The following is a 22,569-nucleotide window of genomic DNA, read 5'->3' as shown; positions in this document are numbered from 1 at the left end:
TTACTTTCTTATGGGCCTTGTTTAGTTTTTAGGTTTGCTTCAGTCAGGCTTTTCTGAACAATTCAGGACAGTAACTGAATGGCAAGGATAAGAGAAGTGAAGCTTGCGTGAAGGAAAAATCGCATTTCCTGGTCAGACGTAGATAAAGATAAGATACAGTGGTCAGTGAGGATGCAGAAGTGTTTAAGAATGGTAGGGAGTGTAAACGATTTCTAACTGCAAATCTGAATGACGGTTCACTGTTACATTGTGTGAAAGGAGTTCCTGAAAAACACAGAACCTTGGATGTCAACTAATAAATAAAGGGGGTTTTGTCAAGCCTTGGGAATTTTTGGATTTTAGGGACCTTGTTTTAAAACAAGAAATCCAGGACTGATGTAAAAATCATAATGATGGTATTAGACCATATCTTTTGGAAAGCTAATCCTGTAGTTAATTTTCCTCTTTTCTAAAAAATTTGCCCAATATTTATAACCTGAATTCATCTGGGTTTAGCCACTAACTGTTGGATCCTATTATAACTTTCTAGAATTGAAGACTTAATAATCACTTAATTGTGATTTTTCATTTTTCATAAGCCCATATTTTACCCCAAATGAACCAAACCTGAATTTCTATAAGGAGAGTTAGCTATTAGATTAAAGTCTGATTTATGCCAGGAAGAATTTGAGGCTTTTTGTACAGATGGTGCTCTGAATTGTCTGTCTTCATGCCTGTTTTGCCGACAAGTCACTAGTGACTCTGCCCAGGATAATACATGCAGTATAAGGCTCTTATTTCTTCCTTTTTAATGTTTTGAGTGATGTTTTCATTTTCATGGGGAACGTAGAACCTAATATTTCTGGAATACCATGTTTAACAGTGTGTGGTTTAGTTAGATGGAGACACTTTCAAAATTCAGAAAAAATACAAAAAGCTACTTCCTTTCCTTTAAGCCCTTTCACCCTACAAACATACAGTCTGGTAAGCTGATACTTTAACCTGTGGTGTACAACTGATTGGCATTGTGGTGTTTACCTATATACATAATAATGAACTAGATGATAAACCAGAATCTTTGCAATTGCATGCATAGGGACTTCAGAAAGTATAGGAGAGTTCTTATCACAATCTTCACTTTAACCTTAAACCAGAATGAAACGTGTGTTGGTGGTGGTTTCTTATCTCTTAAGAGAGTAATGGCTTCTCTTGAAAAGGACCTCAGTAAATACCCCTGATCTCAGCCTAGAAGGAAATGCTGTAGCCTCCACCTCTTCAAAACCCTGCTCTGTGGTCTAGTCCATATGGAAGATTTTCCTCTGCAAAATAATGTTTCACAACCTGAGATACTTAAATCGACTTTCTTAAGGCCACCTGTATTAAAAGCTTATTTAATACTACACAAAGTTTGCAGGTACTTTAATTGTCCTAAATCCCATATCACCAGAGGATGAATAGTTGTGTCCTCATTGTCATCATTTGCCATATTTGACCTGTGGCTTCTGCTGGTTCTGCTTTAATTGCTTTCTCACCTGTTGTGTGTGTCACCGTGATCCAGGGTGACCTGTTTGGATGGGCTACCTTTGGTAATAATGTCCTGCTTTTTTAAAAAAAATTCTCATCCAAGAGAATGTATTTGGAAGGAGCCCACTGTGGTGCTGTAGCAAAGTGAATGTGAGTAATTCATGTTTTCTGATTTTCTCCATTTTTTGTGCGGTACTTACCTAGGCTTGTTCACAGTAACTTAGTATGATTTTCATGTTTTAACTACTCATGAATGTGTTCATTATTTCAATTCAACAACACCATGCTACAGATTTTCACTTGGCATTAGTATTTGAACTAAATATGGTTTTCTTGACATGTTAGACAAATGGTGTTCAGATCTTAAATATGCATTTGCAGAAGTGTTTGCAATCAATGTGTTTTAGATCCTAGAGCTCCTCACAGTATTTTAAATTACCACCTTTCTGTATGTCAGATATGTATGGAATATTACTGTCTGCTCACTCTGATCAGAAATGCATATTGTTCTGTTGCATAGCCCATTTTATTATTAGGCAATTCAAAAATGAAACAGCATAAAAACAAGCTTTCTAAAATCCAGACCTATGAAATGAAGTAATACCTGCCAGATGGCAAAGGTACCTGGACTGTTCCCTGCGTAGGAGTGATATGAGGCAATTTAAGGTGTGACATCATAGTGTTTTCCTTACAAAATGCAGTTAATTCCTAGCATCTATTCATATGCATATGTTGACATCATTCCCTCTCTGCCCATCATCTCCAGATTTAGAAATGACTCCTGAGAACACAGCACTGTAAATTATCATTATTTAAATTATTTAATTCAGTCCTGCAAAAGCTGTGCAAAGATGGGCTATGGCTTCTCAGAAGCTGCCTGCTGCTCTCTCCTCACCAGCAGTCCATCATGATGTCTTTGCCCCTCTTCCATTCATCATATGGGAGGGATGAGGGTCTCCCGCTCTACCTGCCCGTCACCAGGTTGCACTGAGTCTGTATTTATGTTACTCCAAAGCAGATTGAATATGAGTTATGATATTGGCTGGCAAGCCAATTTCTCCCTAACCATTCTAATGGTTAGGGGATGCGGCTCATGTACTGTGAGCCTGGGATTCAACTGCAAAAAACCTCACAGCTGAATTGATTTAAGGTAGATAGGGAGGGGGAGCTCAGCTGTCCAGCCGCTTACTATTGGCTTCTTATTACGGCATTCTCCCCGGAGAGGCTGTCTGCATGCTCATTCACCCCCCTCCTCCTCCCAGCCCCCTCCTTGCCTACCCCTTCATTACTGATTCACAGCGAGAGGCAGCAGCGGCAGCCGCTACGCTTGTCACGAATCAGAGATTGCAATGAGCTCATCCTTTTCTCTTTGCAGCTTTAGAACTGCCCTGGCTTTATTGCTCTTATTGCTGCTATTATCTACTTGCTCACACATCTATGGACACTGAGCCCTGAAAGCTCTTCGTTGCCTTTCTCCTATCTGAGCTTTCCTGCACTCATTTGCTGCCATTTTCCTGCTTTTTAGGTACATTTTCAGATCCATGTTTTCTCTGGTTTGCTTTTCAAATCTACTCTGGACTCTGGCTGAGGCAGCACGGTGGATCATATTTTTCCTTGATTCTTAGCAGAGATGCTTTGCTCTTTCTGAGAGACGGACAGGCGTTGCTGTAGGCAGCCATCCAAACCCATTGCAAAGGTCTGAGGCTGGCTCTCCTCATCTTGCACTTTTTGAAATTGTGGTTCAAAGCCTGTTTTTCTCACTCTGGATACTTACTACTTGCTGCTCATGGAAGAAGGGGTACCTTGCAAAGCCCCAGCTGCCAAGCTCACACCACCTGTCAAAAAGTCCCAGGACATACATGACGAGAGAAGCAAGCTGGTGAATGAGTATGCATGTCGGGTGCTGGAACTTCTGGGAATGGGGCATCGCCTATTTGTGCCTCGGCTGCTTGCGGTGAGATCACATTTTCTTGAAATAAATTTGTTGTGAATTTGCCATCTTCCTTCCCAAACCTGCTGCCCCCCCGCCCAGAATTCTTGGCACTGAATAGTAGCATGAAATAGTAGCATGAAACATCTCTCATTTTTAACACTCAGCTTGTCACAATCCATCTCCTAAGCACTGAGTCTTTTTTTTTTTCTGATGTTAGCTGGGAAGGGCTGGACACTGGTGGTGCTGATGGGGATCGGTGCCACTCCTTAACTAGCTTGCAGGGCTCACAACCAGGGCTGTGTTATAAAAAAATGCTTTCCTAAAGCCATGAATGCTTTTGTTCTCAGTCTTGTAATGATTCCAGATAAGCAGCATGCCCAGTCTACTTCTAGATACTGATGGGAAGTGCATTAATGCTCAACATTTCAGATTTTACACTTGTGACATCAAAGTCACAGTGATTTTAAACATTCATAAAAATTCAATCTATGATGATGTTTTACGGTTTTATGCTGTTTCTGTGATTTTGAAAAGGCAGTTTACAGCATTTTAAAAAGTTTAAAATACATGTGTAGAATTATCCGGGAAATAAATTGTTAAAGGTGTTTTTATCCATCGTAGCAAATGATACCTGTATGTGAAATAGCCTGAAAAATGTGTGGCATGATGCAGTGCAGAGAAGTACGCCTTTATCATTTCTACGGCTGTACAAAGCAGACTAAAACCCACAAAGTAGTGGTGAATACAGAAGTCACTGCGTAGTCCTAGCTGAGTCTGCTCTCGGGTATTGTAACTAAACCTGACTGCGGCTTAGAAGTACACTTGGTTGATGGTCTTGTACGCCAGAATGTCATTTTTATGTTATGCATGTGAAGACAGCTCTTTATATATCCCATCCCATTTTCTGGTAGGATGATGCCTTTCTTTTATGTCCATGCCCTGTGCAGTCCTATATTGTAGTTATATACAGTGAGCTGTCTAGCATTTTCGTTGTGCTAGTGGAGCCTATCTCCACCTCCTGCAGTATGCTCAGATAAATGAATGTGTTCTGTGTATTATAATGTATTCAGTGTTAAAAAAAGGGTGGGTGTTTGAACCAGTGTGTCCCTGCACTGTGAGATGTTAGGTAAAAATAGAAAAATCACAAACTCTTTGGCTGCTAGTAAGCTGCAGATGAATTTGAATATCTACAATCACTTGTAGAATTGAGTTTAGCAGCTGATAATGCATGGTTAAACCTGTTGTATGTGTAAGCATTATTCCAGTTTACCTCCAAGTATATGTAAATATTTTTCCATCCCATTCTGCTTGATGGTCTCTTGGGCAAGGACTGCCAAATCGTTCTCAGTTGTTTTGTGATGAGCTCTAAAGAAATTAGAGACAAAACCACTAAGCTGTCTTTTTCACTTGGCTTAATCAGGCTTTGTATCTGGCCCTCCAGATGGAGAATACCAGGAAACCCAGCGTACTTTGTCACCCAGGCAGCTTACCTTTGCTGGATGATATAATATTGCTTATTAAAAAAAAAAGGGGGGGGGGTGTATGGAGACAAAATAATGTTTGTGTTGTTGGAGAGTCTTGAGTCTTGACTTGTGGAATCAATGTGATTTCCTGTAAGGTTTTATTAGCTAAATATACCTCCTCTGACATACATTCTTTTGACGTATACCCCTTCCATAGAGGAGGAGAGACTGTGTTTCTGTTAATTTTTTAAAAATGAGAAATCTCTGAGGACCAAGATTTTGTACTTTAATTGGAACTGAAGGTACTTCAGAACCTCAGTGTTTTATAAAATTAAGAGCTAGGGGTTGATTTTTTTTGTTGATTTTTTTTTTTCCTATGTGCATACGCTTCTCCCTGTGCTGTGGTTTTGGGAATAAATGCCTAGGACAGGCAGAACATGTGCCTGTAGTGTTGTAGTGTTATGTGAGGAGTATGTTCTATAACCTTTAGGCCAACCTTAGTCACATCAGCTAATCACTGCATCAGGTAACTGTGTTGATGGGCAGGTGAAACAGCACTAAATCTATGTGGGTTTACCCACTTTGGGATGACTATGGGTGAATGAAGCTGGTAGTTCCTGGGTTTGCGCTTACCCACATTTCATGAGTGTTTTATGTGTCAGAATGAATGCTACCTTTATAAGTTTGCAGCCGCATATAAACACAGTGGTGAAATTTTGAGCAGAGGGATACTACTGGGTGTATACAAGATCACTGCCATATTTATGGATGCCAGCTCACTGTGCACAAAATCAAAGCTGTGTTTTCTTCATAATACTTTTGTACCAGTGTTTTACAGAGAGTACAGGTCTTATTTAGGGTAAAATGCATTTGATAGTGTAGCTTTCACAGTAAAGAAATAGACATAAGCAATATCAATAAAGGGAGATTTTTGGATGTATTTTACTAACAATGTGTGCCAGTGTAACTGTAACAGTGTAGCTTTACCTATCAAACTTTCCCAGGCCTGGATCCCAAGTTTATCCACCCTCATGCTCCTTGGCAGCACAGAATGTCAACTTCATCTTCTTGGAGTCCCTGAACAGATGACAGGTCTGTGGCTTGTATTTAAGGGCAGCAGTGTAAAGTCGTGCAATGTGCAGCATTGCAGTCTTGTTACTGCCAGCAGAAAAGGAGCTATCGGGTTAGAAAAAATAGCTCACATACCTTGATTTTACATTCCGTATCTTCTTAAAAGAAGTTGGAACCACACTGTGTGTGTTATAAATACTACGTTTTGAGAAATTAGTGTGAGGATACTAGTAAACATTTTGAATTTGCCAGTAGCAAATTAAGTAGTGGAGTAGAGTATGGTTAGATTCTTTTCAGCCTTTAAATTGGCCTTGTTCCTGACCACGTTTATTAAAGTGTTAAACAGGGAGATTATGCTCACTGACATTCTGTAGGAATTCTAAATATACATACTGTATACATAGAATTCCACAGAAATTGATAAATTTTATCTGAGGAGGAAGAATGAAATTAAGCAAAGGTAGTGTGGTTGATCTGAAATTTCTTCTGCCGTATTAGTTCCCAGGTGGGAATAGAAGTTTTAGATGATACAGTCAGTAATAAATGAGTCTGCAGAATTAATAATTGAAATTAAAGAAAAAAACAAAGGCTTTGTCTTTTGTCTTAATCACATTTCCTAAGTATTTTGGGGAAAGCAGTAGCACCATTATTTACATAAAATAAAATAAAATAAAATAAAATAAAATAAAATTAAATAAAATTAAATAAAATTAAATAAAATTAAATAAAATTAAATAAAATTAAATAAAATTAAATAAAATTAAATAAAATTAAATGAAATTCTGCTCCTGTTTTCTGGACAAAAGCATTTTTTCAGAACTTTACCTTTAGATCTGAAAGCTTTGCTAGTACTTGTGGGAAAGGGCTTTCCCTTGGTTTCAACTCATCCATATAAGATAATTTTAAGAATACATTGAAATACTTAAGCAATGTGGGAAGGACATTTCAGGGCTTATTTAGTTGAACCCTAAAAGGCAAACTGAGACTTTTGGTCACAGTTCTCACTGAATTTCCTCTTTTTCCTGTTTTTAAAAATGTATTTTAACTAAAAATATGATTATTTGAAAACTACCTCTAGAATAATAAAAGATACCTTGAAGTCCCAGGGTGCAGAAAAATGCAATGCACCTGCCAAACTTTAATTTTTGGTTCAAGAAACTTAGAGATGGTTTTGTGAAATAAGTTGTTGATGAGTTCCACAAGCTGAGTGATGCAAACCAATGAATTTACAAATCTCTGCCTGTCAGACAGCTGCCAAAAGATTCCTGAGGTGTCTTTATGATTTATTGATTAAAATCACAAAATGTCATGAAATGTGAATCTCAGAATGCCGACATTGCTATTTTTTACTTTTTTTTTTTTTGTGTACTGCATATGTCTCTATCTAGATATGTAGGCACACAACAGTTTTATGTTGCTTCCTGTTGCTCTCAAAATGTTATTTAGATTTTTTGTGGTTTTAGTACTGAAACTAATTTTTTGATCAACAGATTATTTTTATGAAATTGAAATATTCAGCAAAGTAGAGCTGAACAGTATAGGCTCTACCACTCATTTTATCAAATTATACAATATGATGGGTTTTATTTCCATGATTTGCCATTATTCTTATGGGATTTCCATTGACTAAAGATCTTTCAGGACTGAGAACTCAAAATTCTCAAGCTATAATTTAATGAGTAGTTTGTTGGGGGCTGTTAAAATATTATTATAACAGTAATTCAAGCAGAAGCCTAGAAGTATTAATATAACTTTAAATTTTTTACATGTAATGGCTGATTTTCTGATGTACATGCCTTTGTCTTTTTTGGTATTTATTTTTAAATGAAGTTCTATGGACATGAAGGGTGGGTGCATATGCTTTTCTGAGGTTTGGCAGGTTAAAAAAAAAGTTTTAAAAGTTTTTTTTCTCCTCAGATTTCTAAAAAATTCCCAAACTCTCAATGAATTATATTAATTTAAGAAAAAGAAATTAAATACAAAATCAAAATGCCTAGTCAGGACCTCTAGGAAGAATACATGCTTCGAATTAGGATAGCTCAGCTTCTACTGAAATGCTAAAACTTTGTGAAAAAGTGTGTTTGGTGTTTGTTTTGTGCTGGGAGCAACTGTCCAGAAGTCTTAATTGAAAACACCCTCCCACACTATTGGAAGCATGTACCAGCCAGCCTGTGTTGGAGCATTGCAGTTATCTGAGCACCTTCTGTGTAAAATCACCAACAGCAGCAAAATGGATTTACAGATTGGCTGGTATTCCTTTACTCTTGGTGTCAGAGTTGCGTCTGGGGCCATGTTTCAGAGGAGGGTGGTAGAGGCTGCCATAGCATGAGGAAGAGGAGGGTACTGGAAATGCAGGAGAGCTTGTCTCACAAGAAGGCAAATTTACAATATAATAGGGAAATCTGTTTGAATTTTATAGTGATCACAGCTGTCAACATCTCTGAGTGGGAAGGAGAGAAATGGCTTTCAGGTAAGCTGGTTATTGAGCCATTTACTGCTTTTTGATCAGCATTACCCAGATGAACTTTGCCCAGCAGCAGCTTGGCTGCCAGCACGGGTTTTGGCAGTGATGCTGTGTGCTGCCCGTGCGACAAGCTGCTCCTACCATGCTCTACGACTTGCAGATAATCCTAAATACAGCCCATTGTGCAGATGAAACGGTGATCTAGTCTCAAGTTTGGCAAAAGCTTATCTAACCTCAGTAAAACTCAGGCAGGAGAAATAGGATTGAGGAAACAGGTGTGTTGGCCATAGCTGCATTCATGAGTGGATCTGATTCACTAGATACTGAACTGCACCAGATTTCTGTCAACAGTACACTGGTCTTGTCAGATTGAGTCTCAGCCATATAGTCCTTCTGCCAAATTTTTGTGGACAGAATCAGATGTGATAGTTTTTAAAGCTGAGCATTTCTCATCAGCATCCTGAAGGCAAGCTTTTTTTGTGTCCCTGCAGTGATGACCCAGCAGCTTCCTTGGCTGCAAATGAAGGGAGGATCAAATAGATCTTGGAAGAACTCTAACGATTTTGATGACAGAAAGTTGCCTATATTAAGAATGCTGCAGTCCTGCAGAAATGAATGTGCTGAAGCTACTTTAGTTGTATTTGGAGTTTTCTTATGCTTTCCTTGTGATTGATGTATCAAAAACTACCACAGTAGTGCCTGTTAGGGTACACAGTATAATTATCTCCAGAAATACACAGGTTGATTGGTAAACATGCACAACGTAAATTTTATCCTTATGGACTCTTGAGGACATCAAAGGAAATACTGCTAGGCATATTCCCAAAGTGAAAGATTGGGCACAGCAGTGATGATTAGCAGTGTTGTGGTGGCACATCTCTGATGTCTGCTCAAGCTCTCCATTGTCAGAGATATCGGATACCCACGAAAATACCCCCTTAACTTCTGTGGCTGTACCAAGTTTGGTACATAACTTAAAATCCCTTCAAAAATCCTTCTCTTTTCCCCCCACCAAATTACTATTTTTGATAGACTCTCTGGGTAGGGGGCTGTAGCATTTTCAGCAGAAATGTGGAATATATTGAGCTGGGTTTTGAATATTACTGTTACATATATGCAGCACCATACTGAAGTTCAGTTTTGTCTGTACTTTGAGAAGGGCTTTTACATAGCAGACATAATTATTTTCATGTAAATAGACTGGTGATGCTAGTTTGTGGGGTGCAGAAGGAGGATTCATAAATAAAAGTAAAATTTTATCTGCATTTCAGTGATAATTAACACCCAAGAGAAATAATAGTGTAATTGAGCCTCAGCTCTTGCATGTCAAAGGCTGCACGGTTTTCCCCAGTTCTCTCTGTGTAGAGCCGGATCTTTTGTGTTTGGCTGCAGTGTGTTTTATGGAAAGATAATCTGAAAATTGGAGACAGAAAGGATTTTGAGTGGCTGACAATATAGTTAGGAATCAAACTTTGAAACTGTGTATGTAGTGTATCTGCTGTGTATACCAAGGCAAAAAATGACAGTATTACTCATGAGAAGGCAAAGGATGCAGACATCGAAGTGTTGGCAGTGGTACTAGAGCAATTAGTTCAGCAATTAACCTTAACCTGAGGTACCTGTGCTGCTTCTGAGGTATCTGTAATAATACTTTGATACACAGTGCCAGTCTTCATGAGCCTAGTCATCTTTGTTCGCTCTTTCTGGGTTAAAGATCTTGACATTCACATTTTTGACATGGTGTCCTAAATGTCTTGTCTGGACATTCATTTTCTGTGAACCTTTTAAAGGAGTACCAAGGCTTGGTATTTCATATTTGCTAAATCTCTTCATGTAGTTCTTGGCAAATCCAAAGATGAATACATTTTTCCCTGTGAATCATATTACTCCATCAGTAGCAGAACTGGATTAGTGTTGAATGTTTAACATTTTCTGACCTGCTAGGCTTGATACCACACTGAGAGGTACAGTGTTATGAGAGATGTAGAAATAAGCATGTAAAACATTTTCTGGCACAGTGTTCTTTGAGAAACTGTGTCACAGACTTCTGCACATTGACTTGCTGATGCCTTTTATGAGTCATATGCATTTCTGCTTTTGCTGTTCATGTCTGCAACCATATATATCTATATATACATTGTCTTTTTAGGGCAGCATTGTGAGAATCAGCAGTGATCTAATGCAGACGATCTCTAGAAAATATTACAAATTTTCCTAGGCTTTTATTGTTTGCCTGGGTTTTGTTTTTTTCTTCACTGAGTGACATCTTGACAGGCTGAGCCAGAATCCCTTTCTTATCCTGCAGGTATAGAAAGATAAAATAGAGTAATGTGTTACAGTCCTCTGATTGTGCTGCTCTGCCTGGGATTCCTTGGATATGCTTTAACCTCTATTTTGTTTTATGAGATGGGGGTTAGAGAGCTGATTTCAAGGATAACATTTTTGAGCTAATGAGAATACTGATGGTTTGGAATACATTCAGTAAATGACAAATCTGGTAAAAGAGCATGACTGCCATGTTCTCAGTGTTTACTGTAGTTCCCTGTGTTTAATTGCAGACCTCAAAAGAGGACCTTCTACAAGCTGATTTTGAAGGAGCTTTAAAATTCTTCAGGGTTCAGTTGCCCAAGAGGTACAGAGCTGAAGAGAACGCCAGAAGACTGATGGAACAAGCCTGCAACATTAAGGTAAGGGTGGTCTTCATTTCTTCTCAGTCACCTGGATTTTTTACAGGAAAAGTAATGTGTAATGTTAAGAATGGCAGTAGCATGTGGAAAGTAAAGTAATGAAATCATTACTTTATTTTTATAAATGTTTGTATATTTATATATACATGCATGCACGCACTTTTTATATTTAAAGAAAGTAAAGCTCTGAGGTTTTCCCTCTGTCTGCTTTGGTACTAGCTAAAAATTTGAAATAGAAAACTGATGTGGGATCAAACTGAGTTATCAGAACTTACTAATTCACTAACTGATGATTATATTCGGGTAGAAACTTAGTTTTGTTTGTATATCAAGCTTATCAAGACAGAATAACTTATGTTCTGCTTGATCCAAGATTGTGGTACTTTGAATATTTGGACCACAAGTATTGGGTATGATGAGGATGAGGGACAGTGGCTATAAAGTTCTCACTGTGTCTCTTGAGTTCCTCTTAATTAGTGACAATAAACTGTCTTTTAGACAATTTTTTTTCTGCTTTTTAGGAGTCAGACAGTTCTTACGGTGTGGTCTTTTTCCCTCAGAAGCTTGGTGGCTTCAGCCTGTCATTGCTGTCCTTTGTCTCTGTTTCCTCATTGCGGGTGGTTCTGTGGCTTCCATCCTGGCTTCCTGTTGGCAGAGGTGACATGCTGTAGCTTTGTTGCGGGTCTCTGACTGCCTGGTCATCTCTAGTATGATCCCACCAGAGTACTGGCTTTCTAGTCTAGGTGTAGCAGGACATTTCTCATTGTATGTCAGTTTCATTGCTGTCACTCGTGTTCTTGCTTATCAATACATGCCATTCTTATAAGCTGTTCTCTGTAATATTTCTGCTGGTTCTTTTGCGTGCAGACACTTCCGTTCATACTTACTTCAGACTATCTTGTTATTTGTGTTATGCATCCCTACTGAGTGATTATGTGATGCCTTGACTCTGTTAACTTGATGTCCCACATTAAATTAAAACACACAAGGGTTGAACTGAATTCACAGTTTTTATTCATTTGGATCAACTTTTCTCACTTTTGCCAACTAGAAAGTCCTTAGAGAGCCAAATCTGAATCACAGGAATGTAACTTCTGGCTGGAAATGGCATGTTAAATGTGAGAGAAAATCACCTCATAATGAAGAAGGGGATCAGAAGTCATCAGCATGGCTATATGAAGGATAAATAATGCTTAACCAAGTTAATAGTCCTATGGGATGACTGTCTTGGTGTATGAGAGGAGAGCTGAGAATGTTGTTTATTGCAAGTATAAGCAGTGTCTCCCATAATATCATTGTAGACAAACTGACGATTATGGACTAGATAAGTAAACAGTGGGGTGAACTGAAACCTGGCTAAATTGCCTCATTCAAACGGTTGTGATCAGGAACAGGATGTTCATCTGGAGGCCTGTCATTAGTGTTGTACCTCAGAGCTGATACTATGACCAGTACTACTTAGACTCTTCATAAATGACCTCAGTGATGGAGCAGAGAGCACCCTCAGCAACAAGTATGCAGATGACACAAAGCTGGGAGGAGTGGCTGATGGACTGGATGGGTGTGCTGCCACCCAGAGGGACCTTGACAGACTGGAGAAACAGGCCAGCAGGAATCTTGTCAAGTTCAAGAAAGAGAAGTGCAAGGTCCTGCGCTTGGGAGGAACAGCTACACACACCAGTACCTGCTGGGGGCCAGCTGGCTGTAAAGCAGCTTGGCAGTAAAAGAACCAGGGGTCCTGGTGGACCTTCTCCTCTACTCAGCCTGGTGAGATACATCTGGAGTACTGTGTCCAGGCCTGGTCTCCCCAGGGCGAGACACAGCTACAACGGTGAGCATCTGCTGAAGGGCCCTGAAGATTATTAAGGGATGGGAGCAGCTCTCCTGTGAGAAAAGGCTGAAGGAGCTATGGCTGTTCAGCCTGGAGAAGAGAAGGCTCAAGGGGATATTATCACTGTTTATAAATACTTGGTGGGAGGAACTAAAGAGAAGGATCTAGGCTTTTCTCAGTGGTATCCAGTGAAGAGGCAAGAGGCAGTGGATACAGAAAGAAATTTAAAAATATTTATTTAAAAGCTATTTGTATGTTTATAACTTCAGGGTGATCAGACACAGGAACACTTTGACCAGGGAGCTTGTGGAGTCTCCATCTGTGGAGATATTCAAAACACAACTGGCCCTGAGCAATTTGTTGAACTTAGCTGTGCTTTGAGGGGGATGTTTAGACAAGATGTTCTCCAGAGGTCACTTCCAACCTCAAGTATTCCATGATTCTATGATTAGGCATTATAATCATGGTGCTTATTTACAAACAGGAGCTAATAACTGCAGGAGTTGACATGCTCAAATAGGAAATTAAAGTCTTGATAATCACCACTGGAAGAGGTCCCAGGGAATGCAGAGGTTTTAGATGAAGAGTAGTTGTCTGTCTTGTTGAATGCAACAAAACTTGTTTTGTTCAAAAAAAAACCAACAAACAAGACCCTGAAACATTGAATTTGTTTTCCTGAATGGAGGCACTGTGTGTCTTTCAACTGCTTCTTCTCTGTATTGATATTTGTAGACTAAACACCAGATGTTTTTAGAGAAAGTATTGCCTAGTATGTGCCAGAGAGTATTTTCTTTAGGTTTCTAAGCTAATTGCTGAGGCATAAAAACATGAAAATAGAATCATGGTGTGGCCAGGTTTCATAGTCTGGCTTTATCTTTTCCAGTGTTTCTTTTTATTCTTCCCCATAGTACCACAAAACAAAACAGGCATTTAACATGTAATAAAAATTCACCTCTCCTTGCCCCCACCCTGAGCTCTAGCCAACATTGTTCCAGGGAAGTCAAGTGAAAAAATACTTGGTGTTTCTTCTCCTTAATTTCACAACTTTAAAGTTTAACTCATTTCAGGACCTACCCCTTGGATTTTGAAGGTGAGGCATTGGAAATAGTTTTATCCCATTTTTAAAACAAAAAGAATTAGCATCAATCTCTCCCTCAGGAAATCTCTGCAAATACAGAGGAAAAAGCTCCTGTTGAAAATTGTGTATAAATTATGGTAGAGAATGTCTCATTCAATTAAGGATTATCCATGGTGATTATCCATAGTCTGAATTTCATTCATTTAACAGGAAGGAAATCACTGTGAACAAAGTCAGTGGTGATTTCCAGCAGGTGATTGTTGGGTGATATTCCATGGTTTAGATATGTTTTGAGCTAATTCATACAAAATAATATGGCCTATGAAACTTCACTTTGTTTTTGTATTTTGCATGTGATATGCATATATGCAGAGTTAGGATCCTGTTATTACCTGGCTATATTTGGCATAGTAGCCAACAGTTGCAGCATAGAAGATGCATTCACGTGGAAGAAACTGAATGTGTGAAGGCATCTTCTGATACTCTTAAGGTAGACAGAGTACACATTTCTCAGCTCCAGAAGGTCAGAGGAAAAAGACATGAATTCTCCAAGTATGGTGTCAGGTGCTGATTTAAGAGTTAGCGAAATTTAATAAAAGATGAAAAGTTAATGAATGTGGGATTGTCCTCCTTTGTTTCCTGTTAGTTTTCTAATCTCTAGCGGCCATGCCTTTCGTTTTCCACTGGCCTTTAGAGAGGGAGGGGCATGTTCCTCCTGTGTGGGTTCTCTCTTTGTAAGGTATTTCAGAGTTTTTTTCTGTCTCTGGAAGCTCAATTTGATAAATGAATGAAGAAAGTGCTTATTCTAGATTGATGAATGGTGCTATCCTGTTAAAACCACTAACATGTTCTGCATACTCACTAGATCTGCCTCAACTGCCTTTTGCATCTTGTAATGCAGTTTCTCTTGTAGAGATCTGTGTATGTCCTAAAGAAATTGTAATGTCCTTTGATTATAATATAGGAAGCCTATCATCTCTATTCTTACACTTGACTTCAGTCAGGTAGTAGAATGGGAGAAAGTCAGTCTCATTGGGAGATTTTCTCCATATGAAAACTTCCTGCTTTGGCAGTTTTCAGGTGAATTCAGGAAGTTGTGCCCATTTCTCTGTGACTGTCCAGTGATATTTGGAAATGCAGCAGAGTTAACATTCAAAATGAGTTACACTGCAGATCTGGAAATATCACAAAGTTGGGTGTAGCAGACAAGTAGGTGGAGAGATCCTGGGAACTTAACTGTGGGTTTTCACCCCTTGTGCCTAGTGAAGGTGAAGGGAACACATGGGATGGACTAGACAGAACTGAGTAAAGGAACCTGCAGGGGAGATTTCTCTGATTATGGGGCAGCATCTGTAATGATACCTTTTACGCGTCTCAGGGGTTACAGCGACTCCTTGTCTCATCTTTTGTCATCATCAGAGGTGGGAAAGACCTGGTATATTGAAGTTCTTCTAATAAAAGCTTCTTCCTAGCCATGTAAATCTCTTCCCAACAGATCCAACAGTGTTACAAAGTTAGTGCTCTCAGGACCTTAGGTGAGAGGAGCAAATAGCCTTGAGAAAAAATGTGTCCTTTTCAATGCAAAGCAAACACACACATTTTGTCACCTGTCACTGTACTAACAAGGTTATTGATCTCACCTGGGTGCATCCACAGCTGTGGCTTGCACCAGGACCTTTGTATGGCTCATGGAAAATAGCTCTACTAGTGGAGTCAGAAAGAAAAGGCCGTAGCCTTTCTTTCTGAAGGGGCTGTGCTAAGCTTTTCTCATTTCAGAATTGTTCTTTGTACAATTTTAAAACAGATTTACTTTAATAATGTTGGTGTTCAGATGTTTTGAATACAAATTTTGAAGCTCACATTTTATTGATGTGGGTGAATTACTTTATTCACACCTCTATTGCTGATTCATCTGGAAGTAATTTTTTGCAGGGATGGTTTAACAGGCAGTTGTATATATTGATTTATGTGAGTTTCAATAGAAAGAAATAAAAATAGCTCACTTGTTCTTTCTAGTGCATTCTCTCTCTTCCTGTTTATATGTATATATGTTTAGTTATCTAGACACTTTGGTTTTTTTTTCTGTTGTGAGAGGTGTTAGACAACACAAATGCAACAGAAAAGCAAAGGAGATAACTGCAGAAAGGCCCTGAAACTGCACAAGCCTTTTATTCATTTGATTCTACCAGTGATGTATCTAATTAATCTTTCAATATAAAAGACAGAAAAGAAATTGCTCATTTATCAACTTCTCGAGAAAAGGCCAAACCAAATTGAAAATAATTGTGTTTAGATCTATAGAAAAGCCTGCCATGCCTGTATGTGATTTCTTATTAACAGCCAATGATCAGTTCTGCTTATTATGTCTGTGCCGTTATCTCTGAAGTGCAGGATCTAATTGTGCTTGTAAGGAGGGTCATGTGTTTTAATGCCCATTTTGTTTTCAGCTTTAGCTTCCTTCTTTCTGCTTGGCTTTGTGATATAGTGCAGCACGATGAACTGGCACCTGAGAATCAAAATGTCTGCAGTGGAATTGGACATTAAATATTACTGTAATCTTGGAAATAAGTGTTAACAACGTAGAAAGTGTCATGCATTTAAACAAAGTTTCAGCTATGAAATATTTATTTGAACTCTGCATTTCTGGCTTTCCAGTGAGCAGACATATTGCCTGGTAGTAAGGTTTTATTTTCATGATGTTTAAGCATTAGTAAAACTAGTTGGTTGCTTGGATTTGGTTGGTTTTGTTTGTGGTTTATTTGCTTGTTCATTTGTGCTGAGTTGGCATTGAAAATTAAATCAGTTATATTGTTAATTTTTATCAGCAGGGAAGGAATAGGATTTTATTAATAATAGCTAAATGTAATCACATTTTAACCATCTAAAGGAGTTATGCAACCTGACTGAATACAAATATTTTGGTGTCCTCATAGTAGTTATTTGTTGACATAGGAATGTGTGCTTCCATGAGTAATGGCATCGACAATAGTGTTGAAGATAAGGATTTTTAAAGAACTTACAAATGTTCGAGGTGGAAAAGTGGATAGAAGTCTTCATTGTCTGATCTCCAGTAATTGTATTACAGCATATTTCATGAAGAGATTTGGCACGTTATTGGCAGTTTAATTTCAGAAATGTCAGGGGCATCTGAAATCTGCCCCATGGTCCAGCAGGCCACATGAATTTGTTCACCTTTGTGCCATCAGAAGTCATGGCTTTCCAGGATGACAGATGTTTTCCCATTCAGAACGGAAGGAGGAAAGCATACTCAGAAGGTCTTTTGGCTAAAGCTTCTTGAATCTGGCTCGTTCTTCCTGGCTGAATAGCAAACGCTTCCTTTCCATACTTGATGCTGAAAATAGTGCAGAGAGCAATAGATGAAGGTAGCAGGGAGTCGCATTGTTTGACAGTTCTGTCTTCTGCCGTCTTTGCCATGTTTTAGCTAAAATAACTCTGCTCTAGACTAAAAGGAAATGAAATTTTTTCCCAAGCTGAGCTGGACACATTTGAATTGAAGATGCAGGTTGGCTGGAGGATTGACTAACCTCCTCTATGGTGACACATTAAAATGCCCCACAAAAAAGTTTTCTGCCTCTGGTGATCCGTATGTCAAGCAGTAGCAGAGTGTCTAGAGTTACTATTGTTAATGTAGTAGTCATCATAGTTGTTCTTCAGAAGAGAAGATCTTAACTTTCTCTTCCTTTGGAGGAAACAAACCCAGTAACTTATAACTGATTTTTCTGAGGGACATCTTGAGTTTGAATATGGAGAAAGACCCTGAAGAATACTATGTCTTTATTTTTTAGAACTTGATTCCTGTGACCAAAGAAACTCTATATTCTCTTCTCTCTGAACAGCAGAGGAAGAAGCTCTGTGGTTTACTAGGAGTTCAGTGCACACAAGGAATAGCATCTTTTTATTACTAAGCCTAGAAATCTTTGAATACATGCAGAAATGAATACAAGAACTTGGGCAGAAGAGCTTGAGCTGCGTTGTGTCATATTTGATCAGCCTTTCTTTTATGTGTCCTTCTCAGAAGTACTGTGGTTATTTTGTATCTGCAGATGTTACAAAATTTAAAACTTAAGTTACTGGAGCAAGTCATGACTAATTTACAGAAAACTCAGGTAATCCAGAGCCAGTGTCTGTTGCATGCAGTGGCTTGAGGAAAAAAATCCAAACAACTGTGATTCATTCTCAGTGTAGTGTAGAGAACAGAACAGTTGGGAGCAGACATTTGTTTCATTTCATTTGTGGGTTCTTTTAATGAGATAACAGATTTTGAAGCACCATGCTATACTGAGACCAAAACTTTCAAACATAAATGGGAGAAAAAGAAAGGCAAAGTCTAACAATGTTCCCTTTACACACCAGCCCCAACCTTTTGCAAGTAAACAAAGGCAAGACACTGGGGACAGTGTCTTTATGCATTTTTGCTGGTGCTTGATTTCGCATGCACCTGCAGTTGAATTTCTCTGCTTTGAAAATAAGCGAACAAACAAAACTAAGTATAGAAAGATGGCCATATGCATTTTATAAATGCAGAGCTCTGCAGTGACTGTAGCTTTTAGAACTGAAGTCCCTATTAATAACTTTCCATTACAAACCCCAGGCATTATTTTTGCCATTATTGATGCTGCTCAAAGTTAAATTCAATGAGTGGTTACTTGGCTCTTATCTAAGCAATATGTACCTATTGGAGTAGAAGTTTAGCTGAGTGCTTCATAAGAGCAATATTCACATTTTTAGGATCTCCTTATCACTTTGCTTCAGGATTCTCTGTTTTCCTGCAGTTAATGATTTTTACCATATTATAGCCTTGATTCTCTGTGGAGAAGTAGTAGAGGTGTTTCGTTTTACTTAAGAATGACAACGTGCTGGTTTATACTTTTTTGCAAATTTTTAAATATCATGGTGTTTGGCTGTTTTGTATTGCTTAAGTCTGAAATAATTCCTCTGTGATTTACTATTTTTCCATGCAATACTGTGAACACCTGTGGGCAGAGAGGTGATTGCCACATCTGGCAGTCTCTCTCAGCAGTTCATTGCTATTATACTCATTACTGTTTTAGATGTGTACCCACAGCCCTACAGGTGTACCTGATGAGTTGTGGAAGCCATGGAGGGTTCCTTCTCTTTGCTTTTACTTCCCCACATTCCTTATCTCTATAACAAAAGTTTAAAAGATAGGAAAATGTTAAAAAAGCATTATTGTGGGTCTGTTCACTGGGAAGCCATGACCATATATCTCAGTTTTGTATTAAGTTGTTCAAGCAGCAGAGGAAGATCAAGTCCTCATTACATTATCCTTTATGTTTATTATTCTTTCAACTTCCTTTGCTTAATTAATGCAATTTCCTCAATAATAATTCTTAAACAGAATTTGATTCCGCAAGTGAAATTAGTCAAAAGCCATGGAAAAAAAAAAAACAACAGAAAATCTCATCTACAAGTAATTAATCAGCATAATAAATACTCTTTTAAATCAGGAAGTATAGGCATGAATTCAGCATACACAGCTCAGGCCCAAAGGCGGCCTGTCAGGTTGAGTCACCCAGTTACTGTGACAACAGAGCTGCAAAATTTTCTGCTTCAGGAGTTCTCCAGCCCAGCTGCATCTGCACATTGCACCAACCTGGAGGGGGTCCTTATCACTCCTTTCCCAAATAGGAAATACAGGTGTACTTCCACTAACAGAAGTATGCTGAGGTTGACATAGGTTAGGGAGGTTCAGAGGTTAAGGCCTTGACACCCCACACCCCCCCAAAAGTAAACTGTAGCTAAAGTTCTTAGCAGAGTCAAATGATTGTCTGAACAGCTGTTTTTTAATCTCATAAATCCTTTTGTTAACCCATGGCTAGAGCACAAGATCAATGACCTTATCCTGCATCCTCACAAGGAGCAATTTTGTGGCAGTTTGAGTAAGCCACCTGATTGTGCCACCTAGGATGCTCCGTCTTTACACAGTAGGAAATATTGATTATATTTCAGCTAGTCAAGAGGAGTGGAAGAAATTGGAAATGGATCAGGGCTTTGATTTCTCACTGCTTAATGAGAATGCTTTGTTTCAATCGCTCACACTGTCCCAAAGGTAGCCTGTTGCAATATGCTGTATTCAATAATCCGTCAGTCTTCTGATAAACCATATTCCCCACTTTGGGCTCTTTTCTTTTTCCACCATCAATGATAGGTGAAAACTTTGTTATCAGGCTGTTGGTTTTGATGCTGCTGCAATTTACCCAACCTGTCAGAAGTGAGAGAATAAATATTTCAGCACCTTGTTACTGCTGCATTATTTTCAAATTTTAAATAGTCCTGAAAACAGAAAGTGCCAATTTCTTTCTTAGTGAAAGAAATAAAAGGAGGCTATTGTACTACTGTTTGGTGCCTGCAGAATATAGATCCCAGTACACAATTTTCTTCATTACAAAAGCTCATCCCAGACCATCATACTTGCATAGGCCTTTATAGATACAAATACCGTTGCTCTTAATAGCAGCAGGAAGCTCAGAGGCAAATTTGGCCCTCAGTTCTCTTGTAGCACAAAGTAAAATATAGGTTTGTGTTACAGTGAACTTCCTTCAAGCACAACATGAAGCAGAGTGAGTGCCTCTGTGAGGAGGAAGGACGTTGGGTAAGAAAGCAGCATCTTACTTGGGACAGTTCGTGTTTCCAAGCAGGACATTTTGACAGTGGGTTCTTACAAAGGCAATGACTCTCTAGGCCAGGAGAATCTGCTTTTGCAATGTGTTTGTTTGCTCTGCCCTAAGCTGCTCCAGAGCCATCTTCTCCAGCCAACATGACAACCCCAAGCACTTCAGGATTTGATAAAAACGTGTCTGGTCAGGGCCAGGGGTGTGAAGGGGAAGGAGGCAACTGCCTGGCCTTGGTAACCCTCGAAAACCTCCTGCTCTTGCTCTCCAGCAGCTGAGGACAGCCTGAAGAGAAAGGGTTCATCAGAGGCACAGCACCAATTGCTCAGGTGAATTAGGAGGATGGGTGGCTGTGGGCCGTGCCAGAGTCCATCTTGTGTTCTGCTCACTCTCATTAACCTCTGTCCATCAGGCAGCTTCTGCTCCAGAAGCAGGCTGAGGTCCTAATGGCTGAAGCAAGCAGGAAATGAGCAGCACATTTAGAGATCCAGTGCTGGGCTGAGAGCTCACGTGGGGGCTTGTGGAGAAGCTTGGTTCCCCTGGGAACACTAGAGTGTCCCTCTTTATTTTCCTTCCATCTTTCTGTATTATAGCATCCACAAAATGTCAGTAACAATAATGTCTTTTAGAAGGACTTTGTCACAAGCAGTGTTTACAGGCTTCCTGTTTAAATAAGGGAACTGGTTACCTATATGCCTTGTCAATTTTCAACCTTTGATCCATCATGCAGGAATTTTGATAATGCCCCATCCCTGGCAGTGTTCAAGACCAGGCTGGACAGAGCCTTGGGCAACATGGTCTAATGTGAGGCATCTGTGCTCGTGCAGGGTGGTTGGAACTTGATCTTAAGGTCCTTTCCAACCCTAACTCTTCTGTGATTCTATGATTATATACAATCACATGAGTTCAGGACAGGAGGAGAGGTGGAAAAAAATGAGGCATGTTTTTGAGTCCCTGATGTAAGGGATTTCAGATGTCCTTATTCAACAATGAGGGAATGTGAAGAACAAGCAACTGTCATCAAGGTCACATGGGTGTGGGGTTTGTGTTTGTTTGCTTTTTGTTGCTTTTATGATGAAAGTGATTTATAAAGGTTAGCAAGAGGATAAAGATTTCTGTTCTGTGGGAGGCTTCTCAGAAAGATCAGCAATGATGGCTCTTAACTTTTTAATGTGCCTTACACTACACTAATGGACTGAAAACAACATTTTATTCTGAAGGCAAATTTGTTGATACCAGCAAATGAGACTTGGCTGCTACAGGAGTGAAAGGAACAAACAACGCACTGTAATGCGGGAAAGTATTGAGCTTTTATTTTTGTTACCCTGTCCAAATAGGGGGTAATTACAACATAATTCAATTCTGAAAGTCTGGAAACCACGACAGTTGGCAGCGAGTGACATTTTAAGAGAAACAAACGTATGTTTTAGTACATAGTCTCTTTCAGACTCCTAAGTATTGTTGATTATATTTGCTCTTCCTGATTTCTTTTTTCCACTCTTAATACATGAGCAGAATGCAAGATTTAGGCTTATCTGCACCATCACTTACTAAAATCTCTTTTGCCTGATAATTTCCAGTACTTACGATCTTGCCTGGCTCTACTTTTGTGCTTGGTGTGTGTCACAGCTGGGCAACTGCCCCATCTGTCTGTTCTGTGAAGGGGAGGAGGCACTTCTGCACACAGATGATGCACACAGGTGATACACACAGCTACCAGCCATGTAAGCAGTAGCACTTCCCTGTAAAATGGGGCTAAGCACTGGAAAATATGAAATATTGGGTCATAGTTAACCTTTTAAATAAAATCCGATGTGGTGGAGAGTGATATAAGCCAGTTGCTGTATGCCTGGTAGTCAGTATATTTGTATTAATAAAGCAGTGTT

General features: G+C 39.1%; 1 protein-coding gene across 5 annotated transcripts in view; it reads left to right on the top strand.

Moving 5' to 3' along the window:
* RABGAP1L (RAB GTPase activating protein 1 like) overlaps positions 1 to 22,569 on the top strand; it is a 221,620-nt gene that overhangs the window by 154,162 nt on the left and 44,889 nt on the right. For 4 of the 5 annotated variants that reach the window (XM_061452053.1, XM_061452052.1, XM_061452055.1 and 1 more), the window contains one exon: positions 10,993 to 11,121. In XM_061452053.1, coding sequence (XP_061308037.1) covers positions 10,993 to 11,121 — 129 coding nt within the window. Of the gene's footprint in view, positions 1 to 2,808; positions 3,458 to 10,992; positions 11,122 to 22,569 lie in introns of those variants that run through there. The other variant, XM_061452056.1, reaches the window with a different exon arrangement.

This window comes from Pezoporus flaviventris, unplaced genomic scaffold (genome assembly GCF_033815535.1).
Source record: "Pezoporus flaviventris isolate CSIRO_AGI_PZ_B2104156 unplaced genomic scaffold, CSIRO_AGI_Pfla_v1 ptg000013l, whole genome shotgun sequence".
In the NCBI taxonomy this organism is placed as follows: domain Eukaryota; kingdom Metazoa; phylum Chordata; class Aves; order Psittaciformes; family Psittacidae; genus Pezoporus; species Pezoporus flaviventris.
The sequence above is the reverse complement of the archived record's forward strand: the minus strand, read 5'-3'. Positions and strand labels throughout refer to the sequence as shown.